This window comes from Lethenteron reissneri, chromosome 7 (assembly GCF_015708825.2).
Source record: "Lethenteron reissneri isolate LAM-NWPU_2019-01 chromosome 7, ASM1570882v1, whole genome shotgun sequence".
NCBI classification, from domain to species: Eukaryota; Metazoa; Chordata; class Hyperoartia; order Petromyzontiformes; family Petromyzontidae; genus Lethenteron; species Lethenteron reissneri.
The window spans coordinates 7,902,665-7,922,375 of NC_083785.1; the positions used below are offsets into that span (position 1 = coordinate 7,902,665).

The window sequence follows — 19,711 nt, forward strand, 5'->3', positions numbered from 1 at the left end:
TGGGCGGGGGGAGGGGTCCTCGTCTTTTTCTTCGTATGGCTGGGGAAGTAGTCATCGTTCGGTGTCGAGGTGAGCGATCCATTCAACAGCTTCTGGTGAGGCCAGCGTCGTAGTAGCGACATTATCAGTGGCGTAGTAACAACATGATCAGTGGTGTAGTAACTACATTATCAGTGGCGTAGTAACTACATTATCAGTGACGTAGTAACTACATTATCAGTGGTGTAGTAGCTACATTATCAGTGGCGTATTAACTACATTATCAGTGGCGTAGTAACTACATTATCAGTGGCGTAGTAGTGACATTATCAGTGGCGTAGTAACTACATTATCAATGGCGTAGTAACTACATTATCAGTGGCGTAGTAGTGACATTATCAGTGGCGTAGTAACTACATTATCAGTGGTGTAGTAGCTACATTATCAGTGGTGTAGTAGTGACATTATCAGTGACCTAGTAACTACATTATCAGTGGTGTAGTAACTAACTACATTATCAGTGGCATAGTAGCTACATTATCAGTGGTGTAGTAGCTACATTATCAGTGGTGTATAGTGACTACATTATCAGTAGTGTAGTAACTACATTATCAGTGGTATAGTAACTACATTATCAGTGGCGTAGTAACTACATTATTAGTGGTGTAGTAACTACATTATCAGTGGCGTAGTGACTACATTATCTGTGGCGTAGTAACTACATTATCAGTGGTGTAGTGACTACATTATCAGTGGTGTAGTAGATACATTATCAGTGGTGTAGTAGTGACTACATTATCAGTGGTGTAGTGACTACATTATCAGTTGCGTAGTGACTACATTATCAGTGGTGTAGTAACTACATTATCAGTGGTGTAGTGACTACATTATCAGTGGTGTAGTAACTACATTATCAGTGGTGTAGTGACTACATTATCAGTGGTGTAGTGACTACATTATCAGTGGTGTAGTAACTACATTATCAGTGGTGTAGTAACTACATTATCAGTGGCGTAGTAACTACATTATCAGTGGCGTAGTAACTACATTATCAGTGGCGTAGTGACTACATTATCAGTGGTGTAGTGACTACATTATCAGTGGCGTAGTAACTACATTATCAGTGGTGTAGTAACTACATTATCAGTGGTGTAGTGACTACATTATCAGTGGCGTAGTAGCTACATTATCAGTGGCGTAGTAACTACATTATCAGTGGCGTAGTGACTACATTATCAGTGGCGTAGTAACTACATTATCAGTGGCGTAGTAACTACATTATCAGTGGCGTAGTAACTACATTATCAGTGGTGTAGTAACTACATTATCAGTGGCGTAGAAACTACATTATCAGTGGCGTAGTAGCTACATTATCAGTGGCGTAGTGACTACATTATCAGTGGCGTAGTAACTACATTATCAGTGGCGTAGTGACTACATTATCAGTGGCGTAGTGACTACATTATCAGTGGCGTAGTGACTACATTATCAGTGGCGTAGTAACTACATTATCAGTGGCGTAGTAACTACATTATCAGTGGCGTAGTAGCTACATTATCAGTGGCGTAGTAACTACATTATCAGTGGTGTAGTAACTACATTATCAGTGGCGTAGTAACTACATTATCAGTGGCGTAGTAACTACATTATCAGTGGCGTAGTAACTACATTATCAGTGGCGTAGTGACTACATTATCAGTGGCGTAGTAACTACATTATCAGTGGTGTAGTAACTACATTATCAGTGGTGTAGTGACTACATTATCAGTGGCGTAGTAGCTACATTATCAGTGGCGTAGTAGCTACATTTTCAGTGGTGTAGTAACTACATTATCAGTGGTGTAGTAGCTACATTTTCAGTGGTGTAGTAACGATGTTATCAGCTGAAGGAGTGCCACAATCTGAATTTTAATTTAGACTGGAGAAATCACGATGAGCTATAAAGCTCTTTTTCACAGATGTCCAGTCGGGTCACGGGGTAAGAACGTTACGTCAACGAAAATACAAAAACACTGATAGGAGCGCAAAGTGCAAGGTACACAAATCACACAAACATCCAAATATTAACTCAACCATCCCCATCTTTCCTGCCGGTCAAAGCCCTCTGAGCGACCTGGCTTTCACAAATGATCGGTAGCTCTACAAAGTGGCACCATCATTTGGACATTTAGGGGCCGTCCATAAATGACGTCACGCACCTGGGGGGGGAGAGGGGTCAGACATTTGTGACGATGTGTTATGAGGGGGGGGGGGGGTGAGAAATGTGACGTCACATCAAAATGCGCAACTTTAAATAAATATAGACAACACGTTATACTTAATAAAATAGACTTTTTAAAAAATGTTTTCTCCTACAACATCAGAGTGCAGCGCCACATTAAATACGCACTACAATGACAATAGGTTAAAGCGATTTGAAGCATGTTTTATTTTTTTGGGGGTGGGAGGGGGGGCAGAGCTTTGTGACGTCATATTTGAGGGGGGTCTGACTTTTTGTCGGACGCCGTGTGACGAGGGGGGGGGGGGGTAAAAATCGTCCAAAATCGCGTGACGTCATTCATGGGCGGCCCCTTAATATTATTAATCCTTGATCGTTTCTGCGTGGATTAAATATCAGCCGTTCTTTAGGATTCGGGGGGCGGGGGGTTGCGTCAGGCATATTTGACAGACTTGTGCGTGCCTACTCCATGGCTGGCCCCCTACTGGGTGAGGCAGGAGCGAGTGGTGGCCACGCCACGTGTCTCTCGGGGGGGGTGGGGGGGGAGGGGGCAGCAGTTCACTTGGTGGGGGCGACCGTGGGTGAGGTGAGAGAATGGCAAAATGCGTCTTCGAGGAACGCGGAAGGGGTTTTGTTGGCCAAAGTTTCCGTCAATCAGTCACAATTCTATTTCTTTAACACAGGGGTAGGGAACGTCCGGCCCGCGGGCCGTATGAGGCCCGCGAAATCATTTGATGTGGCCCTGCCAAGGCAACCGCAGGCATGGACTCGAGATTCAATGAATCTAGGAGCAAACCTGGAAAAGCAGTTGCGAGTAGGAACGTCGTCAACACCAGCTAACATCACACGCCTCACCAAAGAGAAGCAGTTACAGCCATCGCATTAGGGGCGAGTTAATTAAATGTTTGACCAAATATAACAGGCTAATTTTTAAGATGATAATTTTGTATGGCCCGTGAATGATGTTAGAAATATCCAAATAGCCCTTGGCAGAAAAAAGGTTCCCCACCCCTGCTTTAAAGCCTCCTTTCTTTAATAAAAAGAAACCCCAAGTCCTCCTGTACATTAATTTGACATCTTGTGAAAAAAAGAGCTTTATATATAATCGGATTCCTTCAATATAAAATATTCCGATTCTGTGGTCATGATTATCCTCCCTTAAAACGTTCAAATGCAATCTGAAATAGTAGTTAGGTTGATCCGCATCGCCTAAAGGAAGATGCTACCCAAAAACATAACACCGCTATCAAAAGCCATGTTCAATCCACTGCTAAATGAAGGCTTTCCCAAGCCACCGACAGACCCAGCTTATCCGACTCCTTTTCGCTCCCTCTGGGGCGCAAGGCCGCAACAAGCCCACAACTCCGGACGGTCTTCAGCAGTTTCCTCTGCTTCACCCCAAGACAGCCCCCCCCCCATGGTCTTTAGTTGGTTTCGAATGATGACCGACACACCCAGACGGTGAAATAAGTCCCCACGTCTTGCGTTTCTGTTTATTCGGTTTCGCTTCACTGTGTCATTCACGCAAGATCTTTGTTATTGACTACCGATGCCTCTTTAGGCAATGCAATCGATCAATTTGCTGGCTATAGGCAGTGAGAGATCAATATGATTGGTTATCGGCAGTGTGAGAGAGATCAATGTCATTGGCTACTGATGCCTCTGGAGGCAGGGTGAGAGGTCAATGTAATTGGCTAAGAGGCAGGATAATAAATCAATGTGATTGGTTATAATCAGGATGATAAATCAATGCGATTGGCCACTGACACCTCATAGAGTCAGGATGACAAATCAATGTTATTGGCTATCGTCAGGATGATAGATCAATGCAATTGGCCACTGATGCTACCCTTGCATTCGAAGCGCCTGCCTGACTTTTAATTTGAGTTCTGTACCCGGTCACTGCCACTAACACTAGTTGTGGAGTAACCACCAGATATGGTGCTAATTCTAGATTTAAAGCTTTCGTGACTGCAAGGATTCATATTCTTGGGTTTTTTCGGTAAAGTCACGTAGGTAAAAAATGTAAATTAATAAAAGTATTTTATTTTACTTTTATTAATTAGAATTTGAATTTTTTACCTACGTGACTTTACCGAAAAAACTCAAGAATATAAATATGGTTCTGGGAACTGCCCCCTATAGCCTTAACATCCTTTTGGTTGGGGCAAGTGCTGTTCACCAGCACATACGCCCGGCCGCCTTTGCCTCCCCAGTGGCGATGTTTACACACCGCACCAAGTACTCATTTGAGGCTGAGTCGACCTAGGGGAGGCCCAGGATCGGTTCAGATAATCGTCACTGGTGTTGGTGGCCGCGAGCGGGAATCGAACTCGTGCCGCTGGGTTCTTAGTGCAGCGCGCCGACCACTTCCCTCCTGCGTCCGATCATTCGACCGGAGGGGTTCAAAAAATGTCGATCTATTTACAAATCAATACAATTCACCTTTCCATAAATTCGTACGACCTTTAGTCTATCGGCAGGTGCGGTGGGGTAAAGTGTGGGAGCTCCCGCCTCTTCCGAGACATGCCAGTCTGCGCGGGAGATTTGGCCAAAATTCTCTCTCGAGGGGGCTCCAGTAGAGGCTCTTCTGCTGCAGTGGCGTGAGCAGGAAATTGCAGGGCTGGAAAATGTAAAAATATTAAAACTTCATGAACTTGTTATATCTCCAATGAATGTATTTAGGTGGCAGTGAATGATAAACAAAAACTTTTTTTTTGTATTTCCTTTAAGTTTATAAATTTTTCCTACAGCTTCTAATTCAAATTAGATTTTTTTTTTTTAAAGGCCATTGCCTGTTGGTGCAGGTGGTGATGGGCTTGGAGTGACGGGGAGGTGATGAGTGATGGGGTGGGGTGATATGGAGGTCATGTAAGCAGCGATGTCGGGGGACGTGTAAGTGATGGGGGAAGTGATGGGAGAGGGGAGGTAATGGAATGTATAATGGTAGGGTTTTTCGGAAATTGATGGAAGCGGAGATGGATATATGGCGGGTGCTGTGATGTATGGGATGCTGTGTGGCTGTGATAATTCTAGGAGGGCTGTAATGGAGAGATCGCCGTGGAGTGATGTATGACATGATGGGCGAGGGAGTAGCATGGCCGTGATGGGAAGATGATGTCGATGTGATGCTAATGGTGGTGAAGGATCTCCCTAACTCCGAGCCACGATATTCAGCCTGTTCATCATGGTCACCATCATCACCAACTGCGTCTTCATGACGATGAGCGATCCACCCGATTGGTCCAAGAACGTCGAGTAAGTCCTGCAGCTGTCAATCACTTGCCTTGCCCCGCACACAATCTCCAACACGTTCACCGGGTTGACAAAACAAAGACAAAGATCCCCCGTATAGCCTTAACAGACTGTAGGGGCAAGTGCTGTTAGCGAGCACCTATGAAGGCCGGCACGGCACACGAGGGGGTGGGTGGCCAACACCACGCCCGACCGCCTTTGTCTCCCCAGTGGCGATGTTTACACACCGCACCAGGTACTCATTTAAGGCTGAGTCGACCTAGGGGAGGCCCAGGACCGGTTCAAATAATCGTCACTGGTGTTAGCCGTGAGCGGGAATCGAACCCGGGTCGCCAGGTTCATAGCGCAGCGCGCTAACCACTACACTACCGCTCCCCGGGTTGACACACACAATGTCACACACACAATATCACACACACAATGTCACACACACAATGTCACACACACAGTGTCACACACACAGTGTCACACACACAATGTCACACACACAGTGTCACACACACAGTGTCACATACACAATGTCACACACACAGTGTCACACATACAATGTCACACACACAGTGTCACACACACAGTGTCACACACACAATGTCACACACACAATGTCACAACAACAACCGCCATTCGCCACTAAGTGGCGGTGACGTCACCACGACGCTTGTTCCAGGCCAAGTGCACCTTGAGGCCACGTGAAGTGTCGAACGCCCGCTGGCAGGAGGTCATGGGGCAGACCCAGCAGGTGCCACGGATCGAATGACCGAGATGACCGAGATGACACAATGTCACACACACAGTGTCACACACACAGTGTCACACACACAGTGTCACACACACAGTGTCACACACACAATGTCACACACACAATGTCACACACAATGTCACACACACAGTGTCACACACACAGTGTCACACACACAATGTCACAAAGACAAAGATCCCCCGTATAGCCTGAACAGACTGTAGGGGCAAGTGCTGTTAGCGAGCACCTATGAAGGCCGGAACGGTACACGAGGGGGTGGGTGGCCAGCACCACGCCCGACCGCCTTTGTCTCCCTAGTGGCGATGTTTACACACCGCACCAGGTACTCATTTAAGGCTGAGTCGACCTAGGGGAGGCCCAGGACCGGTTCAGATAATCGTCACTGGTGTTAGCCGTGAGCGGGAATCGAACCCGGGTCGCCAGGTTCATAGCGCAGCGCGCTAACCGCTACACTACCGCTCCCCACACAATGTCACACACACAATGTCACACACACACAGTGTCACACACACAGTGTCACACACACAATGTCACACACACAATGTCCTCTTATCCAGTTTCCCTGGGTAGAATGCGTGTGCAGCTCGGCGCGCGTTGAAGATGCTTGCAATTTTTTTTTTGCGTGAGTACAGGGTAAACAACCTGGTGGGTTTGTAATAGAGCAATAACGACAAAGCGTTGCGGATGTGACAGCAAGGACGAGGCGGTGATAGGTGGGGCACGTGTGCTATTGGAGTGGCCTCCGTGAGTCTGGTGACCAGGGGACACAGAGGGCCTAAAGAGCAGAGGCAGGTGTTGGAGGTCACGTGTCGACTGCGTAAGCAGCTGCCCCGAGCAAAGTGGGAAATACAATTTGAAAATGAATGTGAACAAAAATAATAATAATAATAATAAAGGAAAATTAAGGGCGTGTATATATTTAGTTTTAGTTTTTAGTGGGATGAGATAGATTTTTATGATATAGTTTGTATTAAAAAAATAAGATTTTGAAAATTAATACTAATGTACACTGATCTCTATTTCAGGGCACAAGCAAAAATAAATTTTGTAAATAAATTCGTAACCCCATTAATAGTCCAGGGTGGTTCAGTGCAATCACGTGCACCGGGCGTGATAGCAAGGCGCTGGTACAGTACTGTACTGCAAAATAATTAATTTGGCCCACAAAAGTGAATAAATATGTGATTATCGTCTGAAGCGAAGCACTCTCTAAGACCATCGCTTCTAAAAGCATGTACATCAGCCCTAGAGAACAACGCATTGTGGACTCGCATAGCGTCTAACATGGCACGCTACACAGACAGTGGACACATTTATTTATTTCAGGTTTCTCTGTGTGAGTCCATAGGCCTCGATATAAGTCTTAGTTTCTGTGTGCGGTTTATGGGTTCCTATTTGGGCATGGGTCTCTGTGTGAGTGTAATGGGTCTATTCGAGTTTGTGTGTCCGTACGTATGCACGTTGTCAACCTCGATGCGAGTCTACGTGTCTCTACGTGTTTATATGGGGTCTCGATGTAGCATCGACCTTTCTGGCTCCTTTGTGTGCTGATGGTGCCTGGACCGTTACCTAAATGTGTGTTCCTCTCTAAGGCAGTGGGGTGATGTGTGATGATCGTGTGTTGTGTTGTTTTTTGAAATCCTTTATATTAAGTTCGCTTGCTTGCTTGCGTGCTTGCGTGCTTGCTTGCGCGCTTACGACCGTGCAAATCTTTCGGTCGTTTTTTAACCCACTTCCCGTGATCCAATCGAGCTGACATTTTGCAAACAGACTCGTTGTGCGAGACAATTAATGTTCGTGAAAAAAAATTCCAAAATTTTACACTTTTAAGGAAAAATATATATTTCATTACCAATTGCTTAATGGTGGCATGCAATCATTTGACCCATAGGTGGCAGCCATCTCAAGCCAGAGGACGAGAGGACTCTAGCCGCCACGCATATAAAGGATTTATAGTGAAAAACTTTGTTTTTACGGGTTTACTTGTTATCGACATCAGTTCAGTATTTGGGCCTCTCTGCGAGTCCGTGGGTCTCCACGTTTGCTCCGCGGGCTCCCGCGTTTAACGAACGCTCGCTTTCACGAAATGTCGCGTTAATGCAAAAGCGACAGGTTTACGTGCACTTTTTCGACCAAAAACTTCGAATTTCCCGCGTGAGCGAAATTTCTCTCCGGCGCCTCCACGTGCAGCAGATCTTTTTGGCGAGTTCTCCTGAAAAAGATGAATACATCAATTGGTATTAGTAAATCGTTTTAATAATTTGCTCATTAATGTTTTTTTGTATTGTAAAAAGTGATGTAGGTGGTGTGTTTTAGGTTAAAGAGTAGAGTTGGAATGACATCCCCTGATTTTTAGTTTTAATGGATTTACGAGATGCCGTATTTTTTTAAAGAACGCATCCCTTTCGTAAACCGAGGGATAAGCCGCACGGCGTGGATGTACGGTATATGGCGGCGCCTAAAATGCCACCGCTTCTCATGGCGAGAGGCAGAGGAGTCGTTCATAGGCAGGGGAGATAGGATGGTGGTTGATCTTGGACTATGTGGTAGAATGAGATGCACCATTTATAACCGGGCACGGTGCTGGCCACCCACCCCCTAAGTGTGCCTTGCCAGCCTTCGTAGGTGCTACTCGCTAACAGCACTTGCCCCAACAGCCTGTTAAGGCTACACGGGGGTATCTTTGCCTTTGTGTTGGGAGTGGTGACGCTGTGCTCCGTACTCCGGCGATCCGAGTTCGATTCCCCAGCCCTCTCCGAGGCTGCCTCCACCCGAAATGTATGCGTACGTACCTGGTGCAATGTGTGAACACCTTGACACTGGGCAGACACAAGGTGGTCAGGGATGGTTGTTGGCCACGCGGCTCCCGTGTTCGCCATAGCCCCATCTTGATAGGTGCTCGCTAGCAGTGCTTGCCCACTGATGTGTCGGAGCTTTATGTTGGGGCATAGGTTAGAGACAAAGACGGTTTTGCGTGGCGCTTGGCAATACCAATACCACGCGCCATTCGCCACTAAGTGACGGTGACGTCTCCACGGCGTCTGTGCCAGGCTAGGTGCACTTTGAGGCCACGTGAAGTGTCGAAGGCTCGCTGCCTGACTGGTCTCGGGACAGACCCTGCAGGTGCCATGGGTTGGCTGACTGAGATGACCGGTAGATGCACCACCAGCTGTACCCCCCACTGTGCCAGGCTAGGTGCAGGAGGTCTCGGGACAGACCCTGCAGGTGCCGTGGGTTGGCTGACTGAGATGACTGGTAGATGCACCACCAGCTGTACCCCCCACTGTGCCAGGCTAGGTGCAGGAGGTCTCGGGACAGACCCTGCAGGTGCCATGGGTTGGCTAACTGAGATGACCGGTAGATGCACCACCAGCTGTACCCCCCTACTGTGCCAACTTTCTGCGTTTTAGCTGCCCGGCGCTCCGCTCGTTGTTGGTGCTTGCCACAACCTCATCCACAATGCTGACCTTATAAAATAGTTTTCGACAAGCTGTTTGTCAATCCACTGCTTGATGAAGGCTTCCTGGTGCAATGTTGTTCGAGAGGTGGGGGGGGGGGGGGGGGGTTACCATACTTTACCACGTTGGTCAATGCAGGTTTGTGAAGGATAGGAGGTCCGGTTCAGATGACACTCGCCACTCGGTGTCAGCTGTCGCGGAGAATCAAACGTAGGCTTTGGAATAGATAACACGAGATACATAACTAGACACGAAGCCTGCTGCCCAGCATCTGCCCCCCCCCCCACCCCCCCCCCCCCCACTTAAAAAAAATACAAGTTTATTTTTAACACATCCCATCAGCCTGCCGGCCAGACCAGACCAGACCCACGCCTTCCCGCCTAGTTTTGAAGTCCATAATTTCAGCAGCATTTGTCTCAACACAAGAAAAGAAAACTCTGGACAGCTTCATTAGACTTCTTTTGTCGGTACCAATATAATAATAGGGTTTTCCCCCTTTTTTCTGGCAGCAAAACTGAAACCTTTTTTCTTACAAGGATTAATGTCTGCATTAACCACAATACTTGCGGTCAAAATGCAAACAAAAACACACTCTGATAATGTATGCATTGTCCTTGAAACTGATTGGTCCACGCCAAAGACGGCTTTCTTTTGAGCCTCGTCTCAATTGGTGCTAGACCAGAGGACGCCAAAAGGCATCCACAGCTTAAAGACAATTCCACTATCAGAGTAATGAGGGCTCGGGGTGAGCATCTACATCATTAGACCTCTTCTGCCAGTACCAAAATATAATAATAGGGTTTGAATCCTCGTAAAGAGGTTTCAGTTTTGTTGCCAGAAAAAAAGGGGGAAAACCCTATTATTATTTCGATTTAAAGCTTTCGTGACTGCAGGGATTCATCTTCTTGGTTCCCGTCGAATGTTGGAATATATCGAAAAGTTGTCCAGATTAGAATAATAATAATAGGTCTTCTTGGTTCTTTCGGTAAAGTCACGTAGAATGGAAATAATAAAATAATAAAAATAAAACATAACAAAATAACTCTCACGACGTTTCGGCCACAACGCAAGCAGCCGTCCTCAGGTGAAGAACAGGTCTGTCGAGAAGACAGCGTCACCTGAGGACGGCTGCTTGCGTTGTGAAGAACAGGTCTGTCGAGAAGACAGCGTCACCTGAGGACGGCTGCTTGCGTTGTGGCCGAAACGTCGTGAGAGTTATTTTGTTATGTTTTATTTTTATTATTTTATTATTTCCATTCTACGTGACTTTACCGAAAGAACCAAGAAGACCTATTATTATTATTCTAATCTGGACAACTTTTCGATATATTCCAACATTCGACGGGAGTCTTGTCAGCAGTGAGTCACCGCTTGTCGGTCGCTTTGCGAGTCGCTCGCTCTTCTTCGGGGGTTTGCTCGCTGACGGCACTTGCCCCGACGAGTATGCCGGCTCTTTTGTAATGGACGGTGGGGGGGGGGGTGCTGGGGGGATATTTGCCTTTGTTTGACTGTGCGCGTGCGTGCGCGCGTGCGTGCGCGTGCGTGCGCGCACACCTGCTGCTACTGCCCCGCTTGCTCGCCTTTGCGCTCGTCCACAACAAAGCTCATGTATAATACACACTCACAGCGACGCGTCAGCGCGAGCGCGTCTCCCCACATCCGCAGCTCATATCTAATGCAATGAGCTCGATGTGTGGCGAGCGGTGGCCGCCCCGGCCGCCCGAGTTCGATCCCTGCTGCTCATACGGCCACCAACTCCGGTGACGATTGATCCGAGTCGGTTCTGGGCCTCCCCCGAGACGCGACTCAGCCTCAAATGAATGCTGTGCTTTGGTGTTGTGTTGTTCATCATCGCCACCGGGGGAGACAAAGGCGGCCGGGCGTGGTGCTGGCTACCCCCCCTCCCCTTCGTGTGTTGTGCCGGCTTTCAAAGGTGCTCGCTAACAGCACTTGCTCCAAAAGTCTAAGGCTATATGTGACATCTTTGTCTTTGCATTTGCCAGTCATCATCTCAGTCGACGCGTAACACCTGAGTCTGTCCCATGACCCGTCATCGAGCCTTGCACACTTCACGTGATTGCCTCGAAATGCACCTAGCCTGGCACAAGCACGGCAGTGACGTCACTACCACTCAGTGGCAATTGGCACCTGTCCTGTTTTTGCTTGAGCGCGGAGTGGTGGCGCAGTGGTTAGCAACACTCCGCTACGATCCCGGCTACCTGGGTTCGTTGAGGCAAAACCTGGATTCGCTGGGTGGGACGCGTGTGCAGGGTGGAGGGGAGGGAGGGCCCGGTTACTGAGGTCGGCTTTGGAGTGGTCTCTCTACGAGCCTGGCGACCACGGGGCAAGAGAAGGCCTAAGACCAGATGGTGGTGGGATACTGTGAGGGCAGGATCTATGGGTCTCTGTGTTGGTTTATGGGTCTATGGGAGTATGTGGGTCTCTGAGTGTACGGCTGTCTGTACGAGTCTGTGGGTCTCTGTGTTAGTCTATGGGTCTATGCGAGTCTGTGGGTCTCTGTGTAAGTCAGTGGGTTTATGTGAGTCTGTGGATCTCTGTTAGTCAATGGGTCTTAGTGAGTCTGTGGGTCTCTGTGTAAGTCAATGGGTCTATGTGAGTCTGTGGGTCTCTGTGCGAGTCTGTGGGTCTCTGTGCGAGTCTGTGGGTCTCTGTGCGAGTCTGTGGGTCTCTGTGTGAGTCTGTGGGTCTCTGTGCGAGTTTGTGGGTCTCTGTGTGAGTCTGTGGGTCTCTGTGCGAGTCTGCGGGTCTCTGTGTGATTTTGCGGGTCTCTGTGCGAGTCTGTGGGTCTCTGTGCGAGTCTGTGGGTCTCTGTGCGAGTCTGTGGCTCTCTGTGTGAGTCTGTGGGTCTCTGTGTGAGTCTGTGGGTCTCTGTGCGAGTCTGCGGGTCTCTATGTGATTCTGCGGGGCTCTGTGCGAGTCTGTGGGTCTCTGTCAGTCTTAAGACCAGATGATGGGGAGACTGCTCGGCCACTTCTCAGAAGTCACGTGGTCTGGCAGCGCGTAGAAAGCCCTGGTGGAGGTGTGTTTACAGCACCGGCTTTTGTCCACGAGGAACACCGTGCGATCTTCACGTAGCCAGGCCGCGGTGGCGGTGGTGGTGGTGGCTCTCTGCACGTGGCTGCCTGGAATCCAGCACCGTGGAGACGGCTAGGGTCGACGGATCAGGCTGGTGCGGCAGGAGGAGACGGTTACTTGCCGACGAGTTATGCGCAACATTAATCTTCATCTCTTTCCATCTTTTGCGTGCGAGAGATTTTAAAGGGTGTCGGGCATCCTCCCCCACCTCCTTTCTCTCACGCGGCGGATTTTCTCCGAGAGCTCCGGTTTGCCCCCCTCCCCCCCAAACGCACAAAGACAAGGATCCCCCGTATAGCCTTAACAGAATGTCGGGGCAAGTGCCGTTAGCGAGCACCTATGAAGGCCAGAACGGTACACGAGGTGGTGGGTGGCCAGCACCACGCCGGGCCACCTTTGTAACCATGCCGCCGTAACCTCCGCCCAGGTACACCTTCACGGGGATCTACACGTTCGAGTCGCTCATCAAGATCGTCGCGAGAGGATTCGTCATCGACAACTTCACCTTCCTCCGGGACCCCTGGAATTGGCTGGACTTCAGCGTCATCACTATGGCGTGCGTTGTGGGGGAAGGGGGGGGTTCTGTATATGTGGCGTTTGCGGTGTCTCTCTCTGTCTCTCCGCGTGGTCGCGTGGATTTTTGTCCAGAGTGCTCCGATATTTCCCTCCCCCCCCCCACCCATCACCGCATTTAGAATCAACGTCACGGCGTTTCACAGTAATTTGGCGACTGCTATAAATGTCCACGCGATGAAGCCCACGTTGTTGAGACCTATTAGTTTTGTGGTAGCCAGGTCGCTTCTGAGAAAGAAAAATACGTGTTAGATAGCTCAGTGGGGCCCTTACACACCTGGTAAAATAAGAATAGAAGAGTTAAATTATAGATCTGTGCAGCCAGCCATGGGGCCAGTGGTGTTAGGGGGGGGGGGGAGTGGTGGTTTCGGGGGGGTGAGGCTGTGGGTGAGGGGTTCAGATGGGCGGGGGGGGGGCTAGAAATCCACGGCTTCTGTCACGTGGGGAATAAAAATATCGTCATCGTAAGCCCTGATAAAATCCACTGCTGGATGAAGGCCCTCCCCCAAGCCGCAAGTGCACTGATTTTAATCCGCTCCGTCTCCGGGGTGGGACGTTCCTCTCTCGGGCGCGTTAGCGCTCCTCGGTTATTGCGCCGAATGTTTAGGAGGAGAAATCCGCGAGATGATTCGTTAGCGCGGGACCGAAATCTGTGGATTCCGTCGTGGAAGTGTCTGTGGGCTCCATTGTGTGCTCGCGGAAACATCTGCGCCTCTTTAATTTTGCAGGCAGCGTTAAATATTCGTAAAGCGTATTCATTAATAGTAAGTAGCCTTGTCGATTTGATGGAATTGTATCAAAAGTGAGGAGTGCCGGTGGTTTATGTGGAGTTGCTGCAGTGAGGAGTCGTAGCGAGTTGTTCGTAGTGAGGAGTGGTATCAGTAGTTCACGCATGTGACTTTGCCCAGGTACGTGACGGAGTTCGTGGACCTGGGGAACGTCTCGGCTCTGAGAACCTTCCGGGTTTTGCGAGCTCTCAAGACCATCTCCGTTATCCCGGGTGACGTTCACACACACACAAAGACAAAGGTCCTCCCGTATAGCCTGCACAGGGCAAGTGCCGTTAGCGAGCACCTATTAAGGCTAACGCGGCGCACGACGCGTTGGTGTGGCCGGAGCCAGGCCGCCTTCGTCTGATTCTGACTCTCCGTACCGGCGAGTCGGTTACGGACGAGTGGTCCTAGGGCAGGCCGGGGATCGGTTCAGATTTTCGCCACTGATGTTAGCCGTGAGCGGGAATTCGAACTCGGCCCGCCGCTGTTCGTATCACAGCACCGCGAGCCACCGTGACTGCCACCACTTCCTCCTTCCCCTACAAAACGAAAGAGGCTCACAAATTATTCAAAAGAGGAACTATTATCTTTCCGAACATTGGTTTTATTTGATGACATGGGGGAATGTTTATTCAAATACTCGGAGAGGTGGCGGGGAGGGGCGGAGGTTTGCTAAGAGGGGGGGGGGGGGGTGGCATTTGTAGACGTGCGTCATCCAGCAGTGGATTGACAACAATAATTCCATGCACGTGCACGAGCTTGAGTCGACTTGGGTGGGGGGGGGGGGGGTGACCCCGTCAGGCTGACTGAGCGGCAGTGCGAACGGCTCGCGGTCGGAAAGTCGCGAGCTCGACTCCTCTCTCGCCCCAACGCGTGTGACAATGCCCTGCGCGCGGTCACATTTGCCGATGCGTAGCCTATCTTGCAGAGTACACGCACCTCCGATTGGCGCGGTTGGCTTGCGTGCGGTGCGAAAGAAGTTCAACGTACGTACGTCGCTGGCTCTGCGCGCAGGCCTCAAGACCATAGTGGGGGCACTGATCCAGTCGGTGAAGAAGCTGTCGGACGTGGTGATCCTCACCGTCTTCTGCCTCAGCGTGTTCGCCCTCATCGGCCTGCAGCTCTTCATGGGCAACCTGCGGCACAAGTGCATCCTCTGGCCGCGGCCAAACGTCACGTTCGCGTACAACACGACGGAGGAGCCCTTCGACTGGCAGACCTACGTCGACGATACGAGTGGGTGGCGGGGCGCTCGTTGCGACTGAACCCGCGATGCCTTGTTCCGATGTCGCGAGGGAGCGTGCGCCATCGCGCGAACCCCGGTCATCCTCGTGCCAGCAGCGGCAGCAGCGGCGGCGCCTTTTCTGGTTGGCCGTCAAACAAAGATGGCGGCCACCGTATCGAGCGCTTTCAGATGAGCTTCTGCAGCCGTCTGGAACGCTTTTCCTTCCGATATCAGGAAGCCACTGGAGCTACGCACTTTTTAATCTACACTGAAAACTAATTTCTTTAGAGCTGCTTTTCGTGTTCAGTTTGTTGTCCTTCCCCCGCACCTCTGATTAGCGCGGTTGGCCACGTACAGTGGTGCAAAAGACGTTCAACATACGTAGGTGCACACCGTCCGTATCGGGCGTAGTCGTGTTTTGGAGGCGGCAGGCGATGATCTTTGCGAGCTTCATTATCAGGCCTTTAATCCAGACCATGTTGTAGGCTGTAGACGAGTCTACGTAGGCTATGCCTGTCTTGGATTTTATTAAAAAAAATCTGGCCTCGAATAAGTTGTGCGTCGCAATGGCCAATACTTGGTCGGAGCAACAGCGTTCAGGTTAGAAACCCACTTGATCTCGGGGGATCACCGAGTCGATGAAAGGGCTGATTCCCTGGAGGATGATGCGTCCCAGGAGTTTTTCGATCATGTACAGGCGTTCTATTCTTTTAGAGCCTCTTTGGCAGTGTGTTCAGCAGCTGGATGGCAATGTCGAGGTTTGCTGCTGCTGCTGCTACTGGCCACAACCAGAGGGCTTCAGCAGAGCGAGGGAGTTCGTGTCGCGTCGCTGTTCCTACTCCGTTGAAGGAACGCAGACAGCAGCGGTTTACCGCAGTGGACGTCCAACGAGCAGAGACGCGCGGGAGGAAAATTGTCCCACGGACCTGTCTACAGACAGAACCCTGAATGGTTCGACGACAACGGCGATTATTATTTCATGAGTGTCGCTGTTGTGCGCGTGTGTTTCCAGAAAACCATTACGTCTGGGAAGTCAAGGGGAAAGACGCGCTTCTCTGCGGCAATGGCTCGGACGCCGGGTGAGCGGAACTTGCACATCGAGACGCGAGGTCCCGATGGCGTTTTACGTATCTTTTTTGCGAGCGGCAGAATTATTCTGCGGCCTAACCGCGCGGTCACGAACACAGGTGCCGCGGTGGCGGGGAGATGTTATCTCCATCGCCCGTATGTGGGTTCGATCCCGGACCCCCGACCATACCTGTTGTATAGTTGGAGTCCGTGTGTTCTCTCCCTCTCTCCCCGTGGCCGTCGGATGGATTGTTCTGCGGGTTCCTCCGGTTTTGCCCCCCTCCTCCACACGTAGAATCGACTTGCGTTTCGATGGTTTGGCTGCTGCTATGAATTCCCAGCCACTTTGATGGTGAGCCGTCATCACGTGTGACCACGTCGCCTCGGAAAAATGTCTAATATCTCAGTGGGCTTCACCTGCGAAATAAAATGAAATAGTAAGCAAGTAGTAGTAGAGCATATTGTGAGATTTTGAGGACGCAAGTGTGCGAGCAGAGTCAGTGTGGGCGAGGGAGCCAGGGTGTGTGTGCGCGTGGGTGAGCGAGCGTGTGTGTGTGTGCATGGGTGAGCGAGTGTGCATGGGTGAGTGAGCGTGTGTGTGTGCGCGTGGGTGAGCGAGCGGGTGTGTGTGTGTGCGGGTAAGCGAGTGTGCATGGATGAGCGAGCGTGTACAAGGACTGAGCGAGCAAGTGTGTGTGCGCGTGGGTGAGCGAGCGTGTGTGTGGGTGAGTGAGCGAGTGTGTGCGCGCGTGGGTGAGCGAGCGTGTGTGTGGTTGAGCGAGCGGGTGTGTGTGTGCATGTGGGTGAACAAGTGTGCGTGGGTAAGCGTGCGACTGTGCGCGGATGAGCGAGCGTCGTGTGCGTGCGCGCACGTGCTTGCCAGGTACGAAAGCGTGCGAGCGAGGGGAGTGTTCGAGTTTACAGGGGTGAGTGAGCGAGCGTGCGTGTGCGTGCGTGCGTGCGCGTGCATGCGAGCGTGCCGTGATGCAGCCCCGTGCGTTGTCCTCACGCAGCCAATGCCCCGAGGGCTTCACGTGCATCAAGGCCGGGCGCAACCCCAATTATGGCTACACGAGCTTCGACTCCTTCAGCTGGGCCTTCCTCGCGCTCTTCCGCCTCATGACGCAGGACTTCTGGGAGAACCTCTTCATGCAGGTGGGAACCTCGTCACGGCATCGGAGGGTCTCTGCCGCGAACAGGGCCACCCGCTTCGCATGCCTCGGCAACTCGGAAGTCAAAAGTCAAAAGTGATCCCCATGCTCCAACCACTGTTGGGAGTTCCACATTTTTTGTGTGTGTTTTAGATTGATGTACTTCCCCCGCACCTCCGATTAGCGCGGTTGGCTACGTTATGGTGCGAGAGAAGTTCAGCAGACGAACGTACATCGGGGAGTCTAATCCATAGGACAACCATTGCTGACTTCCACACACAAGTGGCACTCATGTTATTGACCACGGAGGGATTGATTGGGCCGGGTCACCCCCAACCAGGAATTGAACTCCCCAAGCGCCTTACACCACAGATCTAATCTCAACCATGCCAATGCCCTGCGGAAGGCGAGGATAGGGCAACCCCTCCTCCCTCCCCCTCCCCCCACTGGCAGCTGTCCCTGTGTGGCATAAGATGTAAATGGAACCGGCACGCAAGTGGGCATTCTCTTCTCTTCTTGGGTATGATGGCAGCAGAAGCGAGATGTTCAGGGGCTCAATGTCGCGGCCTACTGCTGCTGCTTGCAGTGACGAGAGGGCTTCAGGAGAGAGAGAGAGATCGTGGCGCTGTTCCTCCTCCTTTGAAGGAGCGCACGGCCACAGTGGGTTACCGTGTGTGCATGGCCAAGATATTGGCGTATCAATTAAATTGGCATATATATGAACATATATGCTCTATATCAATTTTTTTCCATTGAAAACTTTCAAATTAGCTAAGGGAAGAAACAAGCCAATCGGCTGACGGATTACAAATATTGTGTCTTAGTAGTTAGTGTGACACCGACCGTATAAGTTGACATCATAATCAATGGCTAGATTAGAGCAACAGACGACATTGTTGACATTGTACTCAATACGAGTGGAGTAGAGCGAGGTTATTGTCGTAAGAGCTTGGGAGAACCAGGTGGGTGGGAGGGAATTCCAAAGTGGAGCAGTGTGGGGGAAGAAGCAGTGTGGTGAGTGACTGAGTGTGTGTGTGAGTGGCTGAGTGAGTGGGTGAGTGACTGAGTGAGTGGGTGAGTGACTGAGTGGGTCAGTGAGTGGGTGAGTGACTGAGTGAGTGTGTGAGTGGCTGAGTGAGTGGGTGAGTGACTGAGTGAGTGTGTGAGTGGCTGAGTGAGTGGGTGAGTAACTGAGTGAGTGTGTGAGTGGCTGAGTGAGTGGGTGAGTGACTGAGTGAGTGGGTGAGTGCCTGAGTGAGTGGGTGAGTGACTGGGTGAGTGGCTGAGTGAGTGTGTGAGTGGCTGAGTGAGTGGGTGAGTGACTGAGTGAGTGTGTGAGTGGCTGAGTGAGCGGGTGAGTGACTGAGTGAGTGTGTGAGTGGCTGAGTGAGCGGGTGAGTGACTGAGTGAGTGTGTGAGTGGGTGAGTGAGTGACTGAGTGTGTGAGTGACTGAAATGTTATGACCCGCATTCGGATGAGTGAATGGGTGGGTGAGCGAGCGAGTGATGTGAGTCGGTGTTGGTGGTGATGGTGGTTGAGACGAAACAGTCAGACTCTGGTACAGACCCGAGTCCTCCTCAACATGGGTGGAGGAGGAATCGACGGGCAAAGTTCACGTGGATCAGCGATCACACGGTCGTTAGCAGGTAGAAGAGTGACAAGCAGGCGACTGACCGCCGGTGGGTGCGACCGGTACCGTTGGCAACTATGCCACCCTCTTGGCATCGGGGGCACGAGATCGAGTAACTGGCGACAGACAAATGAAGGAGCGTCACCAACGCAGGAACGCCGCGGTTACGACCGGATGTGTGGGAGATGCGAGGAGCTGTAGCGGGCGACAGGAGTGAGTTTTTTTTTCTTCCTCCTCCTCCTCCTGCCCATCTGCTATCGTAGTCATTCTGGGAATTCCTGTACATTTATAGGACCTCCTTGTGCCAACCGCTGATACACGGAGGCCGTCCACTTTTATCTCCGTGGTCACTGGCACCTCAGGAGAAGATCAAGTAAACAGGACAACAGCGGTTAACAGCGATCCTGACGTTCGGTAATGGCGGTTATTTTTAATTCTCAAACCCGAATCTTAGGATATTAATATCTGGGTCTTGTTTTTCTTTACGCTTTCCAACTAAGCGCCGTCTGTCTGCGACGTGTGGG

At 50.6% G+C, this 19,711-nt stretch overlaps 1 protein-coding gene across 1 annotated transcript in view; it reads left to right on the forward strand.

The window, feature by feature from the left end:
• LOC133357242 (sodium channel protein type 4 subunit alpha-like) overlaps window positions 1-19,711 on the forward strand; it is a 104,573-nt gene that overhangs the window by 42,809 nt on the left and 42,053 nt on the right. Inside the window, exons 4-9 of the mRNA XM_061575077.1 lie at window positions 5,363-5,455; window positions 13,194-13,322; window positions 14,248-14,339; window positions 15,127-15,348; window positions 16,350-16,416; window positions 17,419-17,560. Coding sequence (XP_061431061.1) covers window positions 5,363-5,455; window positions 13,194-13,322; window positions 14,248-14,339; window positions 15,127-15,348; window positions 16,350-16,416; window positions 17,419-17,560 — 745 coding nt within the window. The remainder of the gene's footprint in view (window positions 1-5,362; window positions 5,456-13,193; window positions 13,323-14,247; window positions 14,340-15,126; window positions 15,349-16,349; window positions 16,417-17,418; window positions 17,561-19,711) is intronic.